The sequence below is a fragment of the Larus michahellis genome, chromosome 4 (assembly GCF_964199755.1).
Source record: "Larus michahellis chromosome 4, bLarMic1.1, whole genome shotgun sequence".
Lineage (NCBI taxonomy): Eukaryota > Metazoa > Chordata > Aves > Charadriiformes > Laridae > Larus > Larus michahellis.
In genome coordinates, this window is record NC_133899.1 from 81,055,350 (window position 1) to 81,073,325 (window position 17,976).

General features: G+C 38.8%; 1 protein-coding gene across 1 annotated transcript; it reads right to left on the reverse strand.

Annotated features, from left to right (window-relative positions):
- Window positions 1-1,701: 1,701 nt before the first annotated feature.
- On the reverse strand, window positions 1,702-14,647 carry STK33 (serine/threonine kinase 33). The gene is given in 7 exon segments (XM_074586824.1): window positions 1,702-1,779; window positions 2,204-2,289; window positions 2,583-2,701; window positions 7,339-7,466; window positions 13,377-13,468; window positions 14,514-14,607; window positions 14,609-14,647. Coding segments are annotated over 7 exon segments (636 nt in total).
- Window positions 14,648-17,976: the final 3,329 nt, after the last annotated feature.

Genomic DNA, 17,976 nt, shown 5'->3' on the forward strand with positions numbered 1-17,976 from the left:
TCGGTGGAAAAAAGCCACCTGCGCTTTATTACCACCACTATCTTTTGGTTCAGGAAACCCTGGGCAAGAAGTAACAGAAGACTGGTATAATATCGCAGTACCGAATGCTTTTTCTGTTCTTATCCCCTAAGTATCTATCCTTGGCCACGGATGATGATGTAAGAAAGACATTTAACATTACCTCGTATGACCATCCTGGTGTTTTTAGCTCCTTATACAAAATAAATAATTTCTGTCAATGAAACAAAAATTTTATTAAATAAATAAATAAATAAATTGGAAGTGTCAGTACTGAGCAGAGATGGGCATATGGATTTCGCAGTAAAAATGCTAAACATGTCCATCAGTATTCAAGAAAACGGGCATACTTGTTGAAAACATTTTTCAAGAAATTCAGCAGAATTTCTTGAACACCGGGCACCGCACATGCACAGTACTGAGCCCATGGAGCAAGTTCAACCAAGTACCATCCGTGAACACGGCAGCTGCACACTGTCTTCACACGCAGCAGATCCAGAGCATCTAATGTTGGAGCTACTGCCTACAGGCAGAATGGCTGCCAAAGTCCCCTCTAGAACTGGAGACACAGCGACCCAAGCCTTCAAATGGCACTGAGAGTCAGCTCATGCTAATGTAGAGAGATTTAAGAGACAACAACATCTCCTTGCAGTTCTACTGTAATGGAAAACACTGGCTGGTCACATACAGGAAAGGTTGAAGTATGAAGGCAAGATCACGGTCAGAACAACTGTCTCATCCAGAAAGTTTTCCCTTAAAGCAGCAGCTTAAAACTGTGCCAGGAGCAGATCAGCTGGAGGAACAAAGGGATTCAGTGTATTTCCAGAGCTCATTTCTGATTTTATTTATTTCTGAGTGAATAATGTCTGCAGCAGCTGTCCATAACAGCAGACCTCAAGCGGGCTGCCTGGCATGAGGGAATTCTGTCAGCAATCTTCGATGGCCGTCTCTCAACATTTAGAAACATTCAAACTTGATGAAAAACTCCAAAATATATTTCTGCGTTGAAGCTAACGCTCAAAGGTGTTGCATATTTACTGTGAAAGTGCAAATGGAAGACAACTAATACGGGGTTGCATTTGTAGATATTTTATAGTTAAGATAGCCAGTCTGCTACCTACTCTTTAAACGAAGAATTGCAAATTAAAATTTACTGTGCCTGAAATGTTGTATAGTATGGAGAGAAGAAATGGTTTACAATGAACTATAGGGAGGTCTTGTTACATGCAATTATGTTATCATATGGAATTCAGTCTCAAACTTGATGAATATATATGGTGAAAAGTCACAAAATCACACAGATGGCAGTTTTCCCTATCTTCAGTTTCACGAGGAAAGGACAATATGGTACTCATAGTACAGCAGGGCAGAACTGGATGAAAATTTTCTCATTTTTCATGCCATTGTAGAGTTACACATTTACTTGTGGCTATTCTCCCCACCCACAGGAATGCACTGAAACTTTGGAAAAAAGCTCCTTGTTCATCTCTCCCCACTTAGCAGGAAAGAAGAAAGATGTACGCTAGTCCAGAATGGTTCTTCTGTAGATTAAGAGGCACGGCAAAATTAGGGTTTACTATCATGAGATTATATTTAAGTGGCAGATATATCCATTCCCTCTGCTTTAATTTCAACTACAAAATAGCGCAACTGTTTCATCACGCGGCTGAACGTTCAGTGTCCTCACAGTGGCGTGCTCTGCAGCCCAGCTGCAAAGCTGGGACTTCGCAGGTTCCCTTTACAGCACCGCAGTTCACTTGCCTTCAAAACGGCCAAATTTCCACGTAGCTCAATTTTTCGTTTTTAAATAAGTAAAAAAAAACACCAAAACTCCTTTTATTATACTAACAGTATAATTAAGTGACAATTAGTTAAACCTGACCTGAACCTTCTGTACTGTGTCAAAACATATGGGACATCCGGTAAAGTTGGTTTGGGTAAGGAACACAGTGTAAAGCTTCTCCTAGTTGACAGGCTTATCAGAAGCCCATGGGATACAAGCAAAACATGTTGATGGATTTGGGAGATTTGGATAAGACCCCTACAAGTGTTTTGTTGCTTAGGTTGTGGTTTTTTTAAATTTTCCACCCTACTGGGTTCCACTGAGGCAACACAGCGTCTTTATGCACCAAATAAGTAAGAGGCAGAACACAAGGTGAAGAAATGACACCGCCTCAAAATTCACTGTTATCCGCTGGTTATCAAGTGATTCATTAGCTGCGATTTGGTGAGGAAGATCGACTTTCAGAAGCAGCCTCAGCAATTGTTTTGCTAGGAAAAAAAAACACAGCTTGATACATCTCATTTCTGCTAACAACAACTAGACACATTTTCAACTGAGTGCTTTAATTCAGCAGAGAATATTTTACTTGCAATGCTATGAAATTAGTTCATGATATCATTTATGTCAATTTATATTTTAACATCAATTTTGCTTTTCAGAAAGTGCATGCTACTTAAAAGCAAAAAAAAAAAAAAAAATTCAGAACTACTACAGTTGTGGAATTCATTGCAATACTGTCAGCATTTATTTTGTGAGATCATTGTGTACTTATGAGCCACACTAACTGCTTCCCAGACCAGATTGTTAAAGCACAGGTCTCCCTTTCTTATTAGTTCAAAAAGCTTTTCTTCTAAGCTTGCTATAAAAGGTGTAAGAAAATTAGGGTCAGCGAACAGATACCTACTATTTTTCACCGGTGAGGAAAAAGCCATGTTTTATGGGATCACCATGAAATCCAAAAGTTCACAGGTCTGGGAAAGCTACAGAAGAACTGTACAAAAGTGACTCAAGTTCTGAAAAACATGTCTCTCAGAGAGATTAAAAGGAAAAAGGTTATGAGGTTAAAAGGTGATTTAATCTTGGTCACTAGGTATCCACATAAGGAAAAGATAATTGGTATTATATGGATTTTTAAAGTAGCAGCCAAAGGTTCAACAAGACACAACAACTGAAGGAAGAAGCTAGAAAAAAATTCAACTGAAAATATAGTATTTTGCCGTTCCGTAACTCACTTATCCAGATCACTTGGCTAACTGAGAGCCAACATTTTGCCACCATGCGCAGTATTTCCACCAGAGATTTTGTTTACTGCAAATACCTTATACTTACCATTTCTTTTGATTTCATGTCAAAGTAATATTTTCCATTAAACAAGTCAACAATTCTGTCCTAACAACCAGTACACTTCAGTAATAAGAGCCATCATTAATTCACGTCCCAATGTTTTTAGACTAGTCAACTGAAACTCTGAGTTAATAACAATCCCAAGAACTGAAACAACAGCAACAAGACAAACCAGACCACTCTCAATTTAGGCATTTAAGTCCCAATCAGCTGTCTTTCTAAAAAAACAGGGTTTGGATCAAACACAGGTTGTTGACTCAGTGTAACAATTACTAGATACGTTTTGTTCCGTAGCCTTATTTTATATAAGAAGTCAGTTTAGTCATACATAGCGGTTGCTTCTGTCCCTAAAGTCAAGCGTACTGACGTTAGAAACGTGATAAACTCAGTTACAGATTCTTACAATCTGTGAGATACGTTCAATTTTCCATCTAAGATGCTATTCTTCATTGAATAGCGGTAAATTAAAGCAAGTGTGATTCACAGAAAAATATAGAAGTGTATAATAAGTTTTTACTGATACAAAAGATGTATTTTTCAGAACAAAAACATAAAGCAGAAAATACTATAACAAAACACCATTTTTAATTTTTCACTTTACGTTCTCGTATAAAGCTGCATCTGCTTTAGCTATATAGTGTGAACATTGCCTTATTTAGCCTAATTTAAAATAAGGTATCAGTAGAAATAAGATAATAAAAAAGCAAAGATGTCAGAAATATTTTAAGACATATCCATAAGTGTGCACATTAAGATCACATAGGTTCATAAAGGCAGGCTTTGACTGCATTCTTGTTCTGTATCTATTTCTTGTTATCTTGAATGAAGTATTTATTTGAGTAAATGTGGTATCTGAATGTCTGTAAATTCAATTTACTCTTTCTGTAGTATCTGCTTCTTTTATGTCAGTTGTATTCTTAATGATGTGGTAATAATAAAAAGAAGTAATACATATAAAACTAAAATGCATTCCTTAAAAAAATTGTGTTAATATCAAACCCTTTGTATTTTGTTTCAGTGACTATTACTGTTTACCAACAGACGTATTAGCCAGAAACATCAACTACATATGTTTATTAGAGAATATACTTTGAAAGTAAATATTGATCTGTGCTCTACTAATCACATAACAAATGAAAATCCATATCATGTGATCTGTTTTTTCAATCAAAACTAATAAAGACAGATTGAATTTCTAATGGATTTTATATCATATTTTTCATACAAAGCTGGCACACAAAAATTACATAGCAAATACGTTCAAGAACTTAATGCACCTATTTGTGGCCATTTAAAACAAAAAAGAAGCTAACTTCATCAAATAAATTATTTGCATCAAACTATGTTTTCAGTTCTACTCCCAAAACACAGAGGTAGCTACTGAAAATGTAATTGTCACATCCTAGTGAAGGATGCCTGTCACTTTATATCAAAGTAAAATATTCTGGAGTTTCATTCACATGGCTTTAATTTTTAATTTTAAGGTAAAACATAGAATTAATATTTTATTGCATTTTCCCCAAAACTTTTAATTTCAAAATGTCTTCAACAAAAATTGCTGCTTTCTTTTATCCTCCAATTCTCCTTCCAAATCTACCTCAGGACTTAAATCCACACGGAACTCAATTTAAAGAACAGAAAACGGGAAGAATGCATTCATTTCAGGACGTGATACTGTAAGTATTGGCTGGTGACAATGCCCATTATTCTGTTATGCACAGATAGGACTAAGTTCTCTCCAGACTAAGGCAGTGACAGACAACAGATAAATTCAGCTAAAGAAATCAAGTAAAGTAGGTGAAATGTATCATATGGAACCTTGAAAATCCATGAAAAAAAATTCTGTGCCTTTAGAAAGGAATAAAAAGTACCACATTTTCTTAATAGGTTTCTTATTGCTGCAATGCAGAAAGTAATTTATTAGGCATCCTTGACGTCTTTAGTTGCACAAAGGTTTTTGAGAACTATTGCAGGGGCCAGAGTCTCTGAGCACCCTTGGAAGAATGAGCAAGAAATCCAATAGCATAGATTGCACAGGAAAAAGAAGCCCCTGACCCTTTCCTGTTAGAGAGCAGCACATGGGCCGTGCTCTCGGAGTGTGATGAGCAGCAGGACTCTTGCTAGCCTACTCGTTCAACGTGCTGGCACACTTCTGTATTTTAACGGATTTTCTTTCTGTTGGTTACTATTGTGTATGCTTCTATTAGTATAAGTTAAAATAGAAATGAAGCAGAAAGTATGAAGTAGACCTCAGTTTAAATTACATATAAAAATCCATCACGCTGGCATTGCCCCATTATGCAGAGGCAACCCTGTGCATTAACATTCATGAAAACAGAGTTCATGAGTCACCTCGGGGCTTACGCTCCCCATATAGGTAGAGACTGAGCCTGTTGTGGCAATAATACCCTCGGTACCAAGATGGAGCATGCCATCTGCGCAGCACAAAGAGCTCTGGCAGCCAGCAAATTACCAGGGAGGCATTAGCTGCAGCCCAGAAGGGTCAAAGTTGTGATGGTAGCAATAATGGCTGTAACGGTATCTTTAAGCCCATTAGAGGAGCACCAGGAACACAAGCTATTATTTAGGGTGTGAAGAAAAGTAATTTGCAAAACCAGAATTAAAAATCAGAAGATGATCTTATGGCTTTTGTATTACTAGTTTCAAATTAAGCAATAAAAAGGAGTGCAAGTTGTATTCCATTAATTCATGCACACTATTTCCATTCCCGTGTAGTCAACACAACAAGGGGTGAATTAATGTTACTTTCTTCTGACACTGTTGTGATTACAAAACGCTAATTTAAAAAAATATTTATATTGCTAATTAAGGAAGAAGATCAGACGTTCTAAGCTCCGGCTGCAATCAGCACAATTCACTGTTCTGAGTTTCACAGGTTCTGAGCTGTGAATTGTGCTGATTGCAGGCGCTGCTCTGGATTCGTATTAGCCAGTCAAACCATCCAATTGCTACCAACCGTTTCATAATATATTCCATTGTATTACGTTGTGCAAATCCTACTACTGGGATACAAACATTAATATCATGAAGTACAACAATAAAACTCATTCTGTGTCAGCATAAAAAGTACAGATGGATTTTAGAAATTAAAAAAAATAAAATAGAGGCACTAAAGATATGAACGCTTCATCATGCTGACACAAGAAGAAAAGTGAGGTAGTTGTATAGAAAAGAAACCAAGGAACCAAAACAAAGAAAATCTGGAAAAGAGGAGTTTATGAAACTGTGTGCCTGTCTCTGCGTGCTCATGTACGAAGTCTTACGTTATAAAAGAACGCAGCCGTATGCAACAAAAATAAACCAGTCTCAGGACAGAAATAATAACAACAAATGAAATGGCAAGTGGTAATGTTCTGAGGGCAACCGAGAGAAGAAAAAGACTGAAAGTGGGGAAAAAAATCCAAGCAAATACCTTATGAAAGAAAAAAGGTTCCTGCATACAGTGTGACCTTTTAGTTGCATCATATGAATGGTAATGTATGTACTTTGCTACAATTGATTTTTAATTGCTGGGGGACCTTTTTATGTTATTTAGCTCGTATAGGCAGGATAAGATTTTTCAGAGAGCAATTATTATTTCGTAACTAAGATAAATATTATAAATTATGAAAGACTTCAATAAAAATATACATGTACTCTTACAAAAGTAAAATTTAATTTCTTCCTCAAATAACATCAGACTAATAAACTTTCAAAGGACACAGATAACCTGTACAGGGAGACCTGGCAGCCCTCGGACATTGCCACAGGCAGAGGTGGAGAAGAAAAACCCTTACCCTGATTGCATGGTTTGTTCAATCCATTTGAGGATTTGACCAATAATCTGTAAATCGATAACTTAGTTCTCATATATAGATCCAGCCAGCGTATGAAAAAGAGAGGCCTAAACTCTCAGTCTAGTTTTACAGTGTTACACTGCAAGATTCTGTAATTTTCTGTTATTTCAGGATTATAAAGTGGTTCGTAACTCAAATACTCAGTTTTTAACACTGTCTCTTTTACTTTATTTTGCATAGAAATTTGTAATGTTCACATACAAGCAATTATAAGAGTTCATTCTTTTGTGAAGGTTTAGGACAGAGGTTTATTTTTTATTTCAGTGCAAAATTGTAAGTACTTGTATTATAAATGGGTCTGTACATTTTATATGACTTTTACAAGCTACTTACAGCATGTACATAACGACACCTATGCTCCAAACGTCACACTGTTGGCCGTAGTCGTAGGCACCGATAACTTCAGGGGCTGCCAACCGAGCAGAAGAAATAGTATTAATAATACAAAAAAAAACTTTTAAATGCTTAAACACAAAGCACGAAGAATGTGCTGATGTAGTGTAATTTATTCCCAAACGTAAAGAGGAACCAACAGCAGATGTTTAAATGAATAATGTACAGACCTTAACAATTCATGCTGATGTGTCCTCACTTTTATCATTTAGCTGTTAAGGGGGTGGTGACATCGTGACATTAGCTGTATGATTAAACTTAGTATTCTTTTTCCCCACAGTAACTTACTAAAGCAGTATTGATAACACACTGGCTTAAAGTACTGCAAGACACGACACAAACTTTTCATTTTCTCCCAGATATAAGCGTAGTACATAAAAGCACAGGCTTTTTGCAAAACACAAGAGCCTCTCTTTGCACATATTAGCTCGAATGCATCATACCATGAACAAAATCAATGCCAAAATACTCTAAAATAAAACTTTTCAAACCTATTTATTTATATCCTCGATTAAAAATTCACAAATTATAATCTACTCAAGAATCGCTTTATATTATTTCAGTCACGTGTCACAAAGATGCTGCTTTGGGGCCATCTTAGTGGTATTTTATCTGCTATATCATGGGAGATGTGGTTGTGAGTTCACAGAAAATTTATGGTCTTCACTTCCAGAATCCTTGGAGATGACATACTCAGCCCCAGTAAGGAACAGAAGATAAAAACCTTCACGCAGCAGAAGATGAGACTGACACAGAGGTGTTGTCCCACCAGATTGAAAAGGTTGGTTAACTGTCATCTCGGTTTTTTGTGTTTCAGGTAGGTACCAAGCTTCAGATACCTAATCAATATCTCAAGGCACTTAAAACTGTCAGCTTAAGGGTTTGATAATTCCACAACTGGTAAAACAAGACTTTAAAGGAGATTCTTACCATTAGTATTGCCAAACTGGCCAAAACCTACAGCATCACCTCATTTTTAATCGATTGGTTTGAGAACATTTTAAACCATCAGTAATTCATGCTAGTAACATCCTCGGAAAACTTACAAACTTAAATAAAGTTTATATCCTTATATACATATCCTACAGAGAATAAAATTACTGAATCAGGAAATTGCTATTACTTTTACAATTATTTTTTTTTCCTTAATAAACCAGTCTGGTTACACGGTGACTTTCCAGAAGCGTTACACACAAGAAGGGAGCGTACAAAAGATTGACATAAGAACAAAAGGAAAACATAAGCATAGAGGCGCAAAATCAGAAAGGAAAAATGAGGATCAACTAACAAGGGATGTAAATAAAAATGAAATAATCTCTAAGTATATGAGTAGTAGGAAGACAATGAATAAAGAGGCTGGTATCGTATTCAACCAAGAATGCAATTGATAGATGATGCTCAGAAGGCAAATGTATTTAATGTCTTCTTACATCAATCTTAACCAAAATGTCAGCTGCAGGCAGTGGATAGCACAATCAATATCAATGACAAAGGGGCAAGACCTCAGTTTTTCACAGAGAAGCAAAAGGTTAACAAGTACTTGGGTTGGAAATTTTAAAATCAGCCATAACCGATAAAATTCACTCTAGAATACTTTAAAAACTGACAAGAATTTTCAGAGCTATTAGTGGTTCGGGAGCTATTAGTGGAGGCAAGTAAAATACTTGAAAAAAAAAGGCAATCATGGTATCTAGCCATAAGAGGGTGGAAACGCTGGCATCAAAGAATTACAGATGCATCCCATTAATTTTAATTCCCAGGAAAATACTGGAAATAATAAGCACCTAGAAGAAAACAAAGAGGTAAGTAACAGCCATTATGCACCTGTCAGGAACAAATCTCCATGTAGCACAGGTTGACAGGCTTCGGGGTTAGAGGAGGAACACTAAATATCACATATCTCTATTTTAGTAAGGCTTTTGATACAGATTCACATAACTTTTTTCATAATACTGTCTACATTAAAATATCACAGGAACAATGCACACATGCTTATAAAAAACGCTTCTCAGAGAGCAGTTGTAACTTGTTCATTGTCAAAGTGGAAGGTTGCGCCAAGGGATGTTTTGTAGGTGTCTGTCCCAGACTTGATACCATTATAATTGATGACCTGGATGGTCCAAGATAGAACATGCTTATTAAATCTGAAGGCAACATCAAGCCAGGAATGTCTGTAAGTATATTGAAAGACGAGCTGAGAATGCAAACACGAGGAGATGAGCTGGTGAGGCAGCAGCTCAAGAACTGTTGAGAATCAAAGCTGAACATGGGTTAACAGTCCCAGTGTTACCGGACAACACCTCTGGGAGGCAGGACTGGCGTAAAGGAGCCACTCTGGTACGAAACCTCTTTGTGCTCGCCAGCCCTTTCTGAGGAGGCCAAGGCCAACACTCCTCCCCTTGTCTGGGTTGGAAGCTATTTAAATATGCCAGGTGAAAAAACACGCTAATGGCCTGCTTGACTTCCGGAGGGCGGACTTTGGCTTGTTCAGGACACTGGTTGAGAGAGGCCCTTGGGAGATAGTCCTGAAGGGCAAAGGGGTCCAGGAAGGCTGGACGCTCTTCAAGAAGGAAATCTCAAAGGCCCAGGAGCAGGCTGTCCCCAAATGTCGCAAGTCTAAAGGGCGGGGAAAATGGCCAGTCTGGATGAATAAGGAACTTCTGATGGGACTTAGGAATAAAAGGAGGGTTTACCACCTTTGGAAGAAGGGACTTGTAACTCAGGAGCAGTACAGAGATCTCGTTAGGTTATACAGAGAGAAAAATAGGAAGGCAAAAGCCCAGCTGGAGCTCAACTTGGCCACTAACATAAAGGACAACAAAAAAAGTTTTTATAAATACATCAACAAAAAGAGAGCCAGGGAGAATCTCCATCCCTTACTGGATGCGGGGGGGAAAGTTGCAATCAAGGACGAGGAGAAGTCTGAGATACTTAATGCCTTCTTTGCCTCAGTCTTCAATAGTCAGACCAGCTATCCCCAGGGTGTTCAGCCTCCTGAGCTGGAAGATAAGGATGGAGAGCAGAACAACCCACCCATAATCCAGGAGGAAGTAGCCAATGATCTGCTTCTGCACCTAGACGTACATAAATCTATGGGGCTGGATGGGATTCACCCAAGAGTACTCAGGGAGCTGGTGGGAGAGCTCACCAAGCCTCTCTCCATCATTTATCCACAATCCTGGTCAACAGGGGAGGTACCAGATGACTGGAGGGTGGCTAATGTGACGCCCACCTACAAGAAGTGTCGGAAGGAGGATCCGGGGAACTACAGGCCTGTCAGCCTGACCCCAGTACCAGGAAAGATCATGGAGAGGATCATCTTGAGTGAGCTCTCACGGCAAGTGCAGGGCAGCCAAGGGATCAGGGCCAGCCAGCATGGGTTTAGGAAGGGGAGGTCCTGCTTAACCAACCTGATCTCTTTCTCTGACCATGTGACCCACCTTCTGGATGCAGGGAAGGCTGTGGACATTGTCTATCTGGACTTTGGTAAGGCCTTTGACACCGTCCCCCACAGCATTCTCCTGGAGAAGCTGGAGAATCATGGCATAGACAAGAGTACTCCATGCTGGGTTAAAAACTGGCTGGATAGCCATGCCCAGAGAGTTGTGATTAATGGGGTGAAATCCTCTTGGCGGCCGGTCACCAGTGGTGTCCCTCAGGGCTCAGTTTTGGGGCCAGTTTTAATATCTTTATCAATGATTTGGATGAGGGGATTGAGTGCACCCTCAGTAAGTTTGCAGATGACACCAAACTAGGTGGGAGTGTTGATCTGCTTGAGGGTAGGAAGGCTCTACAGAGGGACCTGGACAGGCTGGATCAATGGGCCAAGGCCAACTGTATGATGTTTAATAAGGCCAAGTGCCGTGTCCTGCATTTCTGTCACAACAACCCCAAGCAACGCTATAGGCTTGGGGAAGAGTGGCTGGAAAGCTGCCCGGCAGAGAAGGACCTGGGGGTGCTGGTGGACGGCCACCTTAACATGAGCCAGCAGTGTGCCCAGGTGGCCAAGAAGGCCAACAGCATTCTGGCTTGTATCAGGAACAGCGTGGCCAGCAGGTGCAGGGGAGTGATCATGCCTCTGTACTGGGCACTGGTGAGGCCTCACCTCGAGTCCTGTGTTCAGTTCTGGGCCCCTCTGTACAAGAGGGACATTGAAGTGCTGGAGCGTGTCCAGAGGAGAGCTACCAGGCTGGTGAGGGGTCTGGAGACCAGGTCATATGAGGAGAGGCTGAGGGAGCTGGGCATGTTTAGCTTGGAGAAGAGGAGGCTGAGAGGAGACCTCATTGCCCTCTACAACTACCTGAAAGGAGGCTGGAGAGAGGTGGGTGTTGGCCTCTTCTCCCAGGTGAATAATGACAGGACCAGAGGAAATGGTCTGAAGTTGTGGCAGGGGAGATTTAGGTTAGATATTAGGAAGAATTACTTTACTGAAAGAGTGGTCAGGCACTGGAACAGCCTGCCCAGGGAGGTGGTTGAGTCACCATCCCTAGAGGTGTTTAAGAAACGTCTAGATGTGGCACTTCAGGGCATGCTCTAGTGGCAGAGATTGTAGGTTGTTTGGTTGGACTCGATGATCTCAAAGGTCCTCTCCAACCATGAAGATTCTATGATTTCAGATTCTTTGGTGGGTAATGTCTCCCATCAGTTTTGTCTGGGCTTTAAGTATCCATGAACCTTCCAAGGCAGGCTTAAAGCATGGCACAACCTTAAATACTATTCAAATTCTCAACCAATGAAGAATTTCAGAGGTTTCAAACTTCCAGAATAGCAAGAGAAAGAAAGAAAATGTGTAGGCAAACATACCCCAGAGCTGATTTAAAAGAAATCTTTGTTTGTTTTCTTCAGAGCCCCATTTATCTCCACTCCAGTTCACTGAACCATTTAGAGGCAGATGATGATAAAGCCCAAGACTATTAAAAGAAACCTTTCCAAAAAAGTAGTCATCACCTGTCCCTGAAAAGGGGATGTAAAGAACCTACACAGCTGTTCTGCCTCAAAAGAACTATGAAGGCTGATTGAATAACAGCACAATGAAACACAGTTATTGCCAAGAAATCTTAGGTCATCCCTAATGTTGTTTGATAGTGAGAGCATTCAAATTAAAATAGAGATTCCATACGCTTTCATCAAAAGATACAAATAGCTGAATTTTTCCTCGTAAAAAATTACTTAAACTCTGTCTTTTTTGCTGAAAAAAAAAAAAAAAAAAAAAAGGAAGCTGTCAGGACCCACATAAGAAACATAGCAAACACAATTCCGTACACTCAGTTTCTCCCACCGTCAATCGCTGAGTTGTCCAAACTCTTCAGTGCCTGAAACGCTTCTCAACATGGGCTGTTCTACCCAAGATAGTACATTCAAGATCCAATAATTCAGTTCTACAGGATTATTTTAGAAGATGCCTCAACTACTGCTAAAACAGCAAACCAGCAATGGATAAATTGCATATGATTTATTAAGCACCGAAGACTATTTTTTTTCAGTAAAAAGATGTAAGCATATGGCACATTGTGTTTAGGTAGTAAATATTTATTAATCTCAAGAGAATCCCATAATTGTGTTTCAATCAAGGGCACAGTCTAAATAGGCTTTTTTTCTGAATTACTAACAGATTTACATTAAATTGACAATATTCCTAATTTAAAAATTAATTACATCTTACAGAACCTGCTGGCTTCCTGTAAGTAATGGCTTGGGACTATACTAATATAGATCTAGATGAACAAGGTATGGTTACTTTAAGGATTTTGTATTTTTTTTTTAATTGATCTGGATATATACTTGCCATGTTTTTTTTAAAAAAACAAGCCTTTTTCAGCAGTGGCACTTAGCTTCCAAAAAGACTTTTTTTTCCCCCCCTAATAACACCATTTAGTAGCTCATTTCAAAAGCTGCTAATAGGTATCAAAGTCAGGTCTCCCAGTAATACCTGGATATTAAAACCAGTTCTTGAAGCAGAGCTGCTACAATTGTCGTCTTACCTTTATGTTTAATTTCATTTCATTTGCTCCATTGATGTCACTGCTTTTAACTAAAATGTTTTCCACTTTTAGATCTCTGTGAACAATATCTGCCAAGAGAGAGTAAGAAATAAAATGTTATCAGTCGCAGTGAAGATATTCTGACAGAAATGTTTTAAACTCTTTCGATTGAGTAATTTCTTTGATCAATTCCAGTGCATTTTACTCTGAACTACTGGAAGCCTAACCAAAAGCATCTTTCCCATTTCATCCAGGGAGTCATACAAGTATTTCAAATTTTCAAATTTCATTCCTCCCCACAGCCCTGAAATATAGGAAAAAGTTCATATTGGTTCAGTCTTCAGTATCAGTGGATCACCTGACATCATCTGACAGAAGAGTAGTGTTTATATTGTATAATTATCAAATTTGCATGTGTTTTCCTACATGCCATTAATTTTCATATCCAAAACCAGTAGTAATTTTTGCCCTTCCAATGAGCACCCAGAAGAAACAAGGCTCTAAACAAGGTACCATTCCATAACCCCATGTGTCTCTGTGGAGAAAGACGAAAGTAAATGCAGGATTTCTAGTAGCAGTATGCTGTAACAGAGAGATTAATAATTTCTGTGTAAAAAGCTCCAGAATTATTCACAATCCCACACTATTTATCAATTCTAAATTTCTGTCCGGATGGGTTAACTCTGTTGTGGACTGTGCAGATTTGGAATGTTTCCATGTGGTGGATGAAAACGCTGATGTTTACTGAATCCTAAATGCAACACAAACTGTTAAGAAGTATCAGAAACAATCTGCTTCTGCTTTTTTACCTCCTGTAATAGACTATACACTTAACAACTAAACTAAGTTAATGTTACAATGCAAAGCAGTTGCAAGTTAGGAAATAATAAAACATGTTATTATCCATAGCTGGCATGGAAAGAGAAACAGAAGAAAAATGGTATCAGTTATTGCATCTGTAAGAAAAATAAAGTTCTAAAAATGCATTCATGTAGTGTATTTTACTTTTTCTTTACCAGACTATCTTTATACTATGAAATAAATAATAGATAAGAATAGCAATCAGTAACTGTTGTTAAATGTATGAACACTTGAAATCAATGAACATATGGGAGAGACACAGGAACTTAATTACCATTTTGTGAAGATACGCCGTTGCTGAAGCAAGACCCTGAATGATGTGCCTTGTCTCATTTTCTGTAAAATGTCCTTTACTACAAAGAATTTTTTTAAAGTTCTCCATGCTCACACAGCTCCATTATAAGATACATCTGCTAATGTTAATAAAGAAAGAACGTAATGATTTGGTTATTTCTGAGTTTAGTTTCTTTTAATGTAATAAAAGTATATATGATTAATAGCAGTGCTCCAGCTCCAGAGATGACCTAGAACCCCAGTGCAATTAGGATTTTATGAGCAGAAGACAAGGGACAATTGACCTGCCGCAAATATTGCCAAGTGCTTACTACAAGAAACTCTCAAGATTTCAAAACACATACATTTAAAAAATGTATAAAAATACTATGATTTCAAAACAAGGACTAAGTATGGACTTAGCTTACAGCCTCTTCCATCCAATGCGTCATCAATGGCTTTTACAGAAAGCCTAAGAAAGTACCAACATTTGAAAAAAAATACAAAATGCAGCTTTTCAGCAACTAGGAGTGAAAACTCTACCACACTACTCAAATGAGACGTCTGACTAATTTAATACCCAAAAAAACCCGACACTTACAGCTAGCAACAAATACTTCTTTACATGTGTTAATGCCATATTTATATCATGCTGTCATTGTAAAGTCCAGGGAACTTTTCTGTTCATCTCAGCGATAACACCTTTCCAACAAGTAATACAGTCAGTTAAAGACAGAATAGTAGTAATTTAACCTCAAAAATAAGATTTCCACCATGCTTTTTTATATTTTTTTTTTATATTCTTTTATATTTTTTCGTTTTATAACAATTACTGAAACAACAGACATCTATAAACAATGCAAAGACTGCTTCTTGCGTGACGGTTCCCTTTGTTAGAAATACTATGGACGCACAAGAGGACCACCTTCCTTATAGTGCACTTAGACACAAAACAACACCTGAAAAATGAGAATAAGCATCTACATAGGTGAGAAGAGAAATTCTGGATCTAATATAAAATCTAGGTGCTCAAACAGAGACTGGGGAAAAAAAAGAATCATCTGATCCTAAGAAAGCTATGAACACTTTAAAGAAAATAACCTATCATCTACATGATATTTACCTTTTTCACATTAACTTTTTTGATGGCCCATTTTTTGCCATTAGTCCTGAAGTAAAAACTTCAGTTACCTTGCCCTAGTTATCTTCTGAAAGACTAGATTTAATAAAGAGACAGATAATCATAAAAAAATAACTGCAGCTTTAAAAAAAGTTTTAACATACTATATTTTTTATCCATGAATTTAGAGTAAACTAAACTTTGCAATCAAATGTTTCAAATATGTTTTTAACAGCAGAGAAGCAATCCAATTTTTTCAACCAAATTATTTACAGATTTTTCTGTTGACTATGTTTCGGTCTTCATGCACGCTTACCCTAAGTTTTAAGCCCAGCAACTTGTAGGGTTCAGTATGAGTTTTCTGCTTCACCTGCAGGGTAGCACGAGCTATCACCACCCTAACCGCCACCCCGGGAGAGTAACAGGTAAGGTGCAATTCTGAAATATTAAGAACAATGTGGTCAGTGTGCAAGGAAATTGCTAGCATGGTTTTGACTTAGAACAGCCACACGAGTACAAAGATGACTTCAGAAACGAAGTACCTACAAAGTCTAATTTGTGGTAAGGTTGAAGTTCAGACCTTTGCTTATCTGTGCAAACGGCTGTACACGGAGCACGTTGGCCACAATTCAACACCCACAGCAAACACTCCGTGACTTTGCCGCTGGCACCCAGACCCCTGGCAGGGTTAGGTGGAACCCCTGACTCCCCCACCCAACCTGCCTCAGTCACCTCACTCGTCTCGGTGATCTCGCCCTACCGCTTGTGTCTCCCTGGGAAGCTGTCATTGCCATCTAGGAATTCCTCTCTTTATTTTCCATGAAATTGCCACATGCTTTCTGGGAAATTCCCCTTCTGCCTTCTAGGACTGCCCGTCTCCGTCCCAAAATGTGCTCTGTAGAAATGTACCTTATTCTTTCTAGGAACGCACTCCACTGTTTTCCGGGAATATCTCTCTGCTTTCTAGGCGTTAACCTTCAGCTTTCTAGGAAATTTTGCACACGTCCGTAATTTTGCACATAATTTCTGGCAATTCCCCCTTTGCTTTATAGGACTTGCTCGCGTGCTTTCTGGGAATTCACACCCCAGCTTTCTAGGAATTTCAAGTGTGCTTTCTAGAATATTGCCCCCCTTGGATTTCTAGAAATTCTCTGGGTGCTTTCTACCTTTGCAGGTGTTCTCCCTACACAGCTCACCCTCCTCTTTTTTCTACCTTCTACTTTCTAGAATTTCCCCTGTGTTTTCCAAGAACATCCTCTCCCCTTTCTAGGCATTCCCACTTTACTTTTCAGGAAATCTCCCCACTGCTCTGTAGGTGTTTCCCTTCCCCCCTGCTTTCTAGGAATTCTATCCCTGCTTTCTGGGAACTTACCTTGTGCTTCCTAGGAAATTCCCCTGCGGCTTCCCGGTTTCCTGCCTGCTTTACGCAAACTCCCACCGCCCAAATGCTTTCTAGTAACTCCCATTTCTGCTTTCTATGCATTCCCTCTACTGGTTTCCAGGAATTTCCCAAAGTGCTTTCTAGGAAACTCCTCTGTGTAGACCTCCCTCTGCTTTCTAGGAAATTTTCCATTGACTTTTTCCAGGAAGTTTTCCATATGCTTACTAAGAAATCACACCTCTACTTTGTAGGAACCCTCCCCACTGCTCTCCAGGAGCTACCTTCATGCTTTCCAGGAAACCCCCTCCATTTTCCGGGAAATCTCTCTTCTGCTTTTCAGGAAATTACCTTGTGCTTTCTAGGAACTTTCTACGTGCTTTCTAGGAAGTGTCCCCATTGCTTCATAGGAATTTTCTCCTTTATTTTTCACATATTTTTCTCGAGTATCTAAAATTATGTTGGCTCCAAAATGTTTTACTGAGTCGTTGCCAGAGGTACCACAAAAGTTATGAAGGGAAGCAAATTCTTAAATTGCAGCAGCTGATGGAATAATGTGCAGAAGATGGACATCAAACACAGAGAAATGCTTGGCTTGCCTCAGCCACTGTCGAACAAACACCTGCTGACTGGGGTATTAACCACACTGCTAGCAATTCAGCTACCGAGACAGCGAGTGGATAGTCTCTGTATAATTGCTAGTGGTAAATAAAACAAAAAACCCCCCACTTTCCATGACTCCTATGGCTTGGGAATTGCAAAAACTGCCCACAACTGAGAATTTACATGTTACAAAGTGTTCTTTATGATGTGGCATTCCCTGAAAGTAATACTGAAAAAACCAAGCAAGTTTTACATAAAAAGAGTGTCATTTAATCCAACTTTCTCATGCATTTTCATAAAACTCGTGTTAGATCTAAGAGTGGATACTGTTTAGAGGCCAGCGATGAAATGGGCAACTAAAGAGC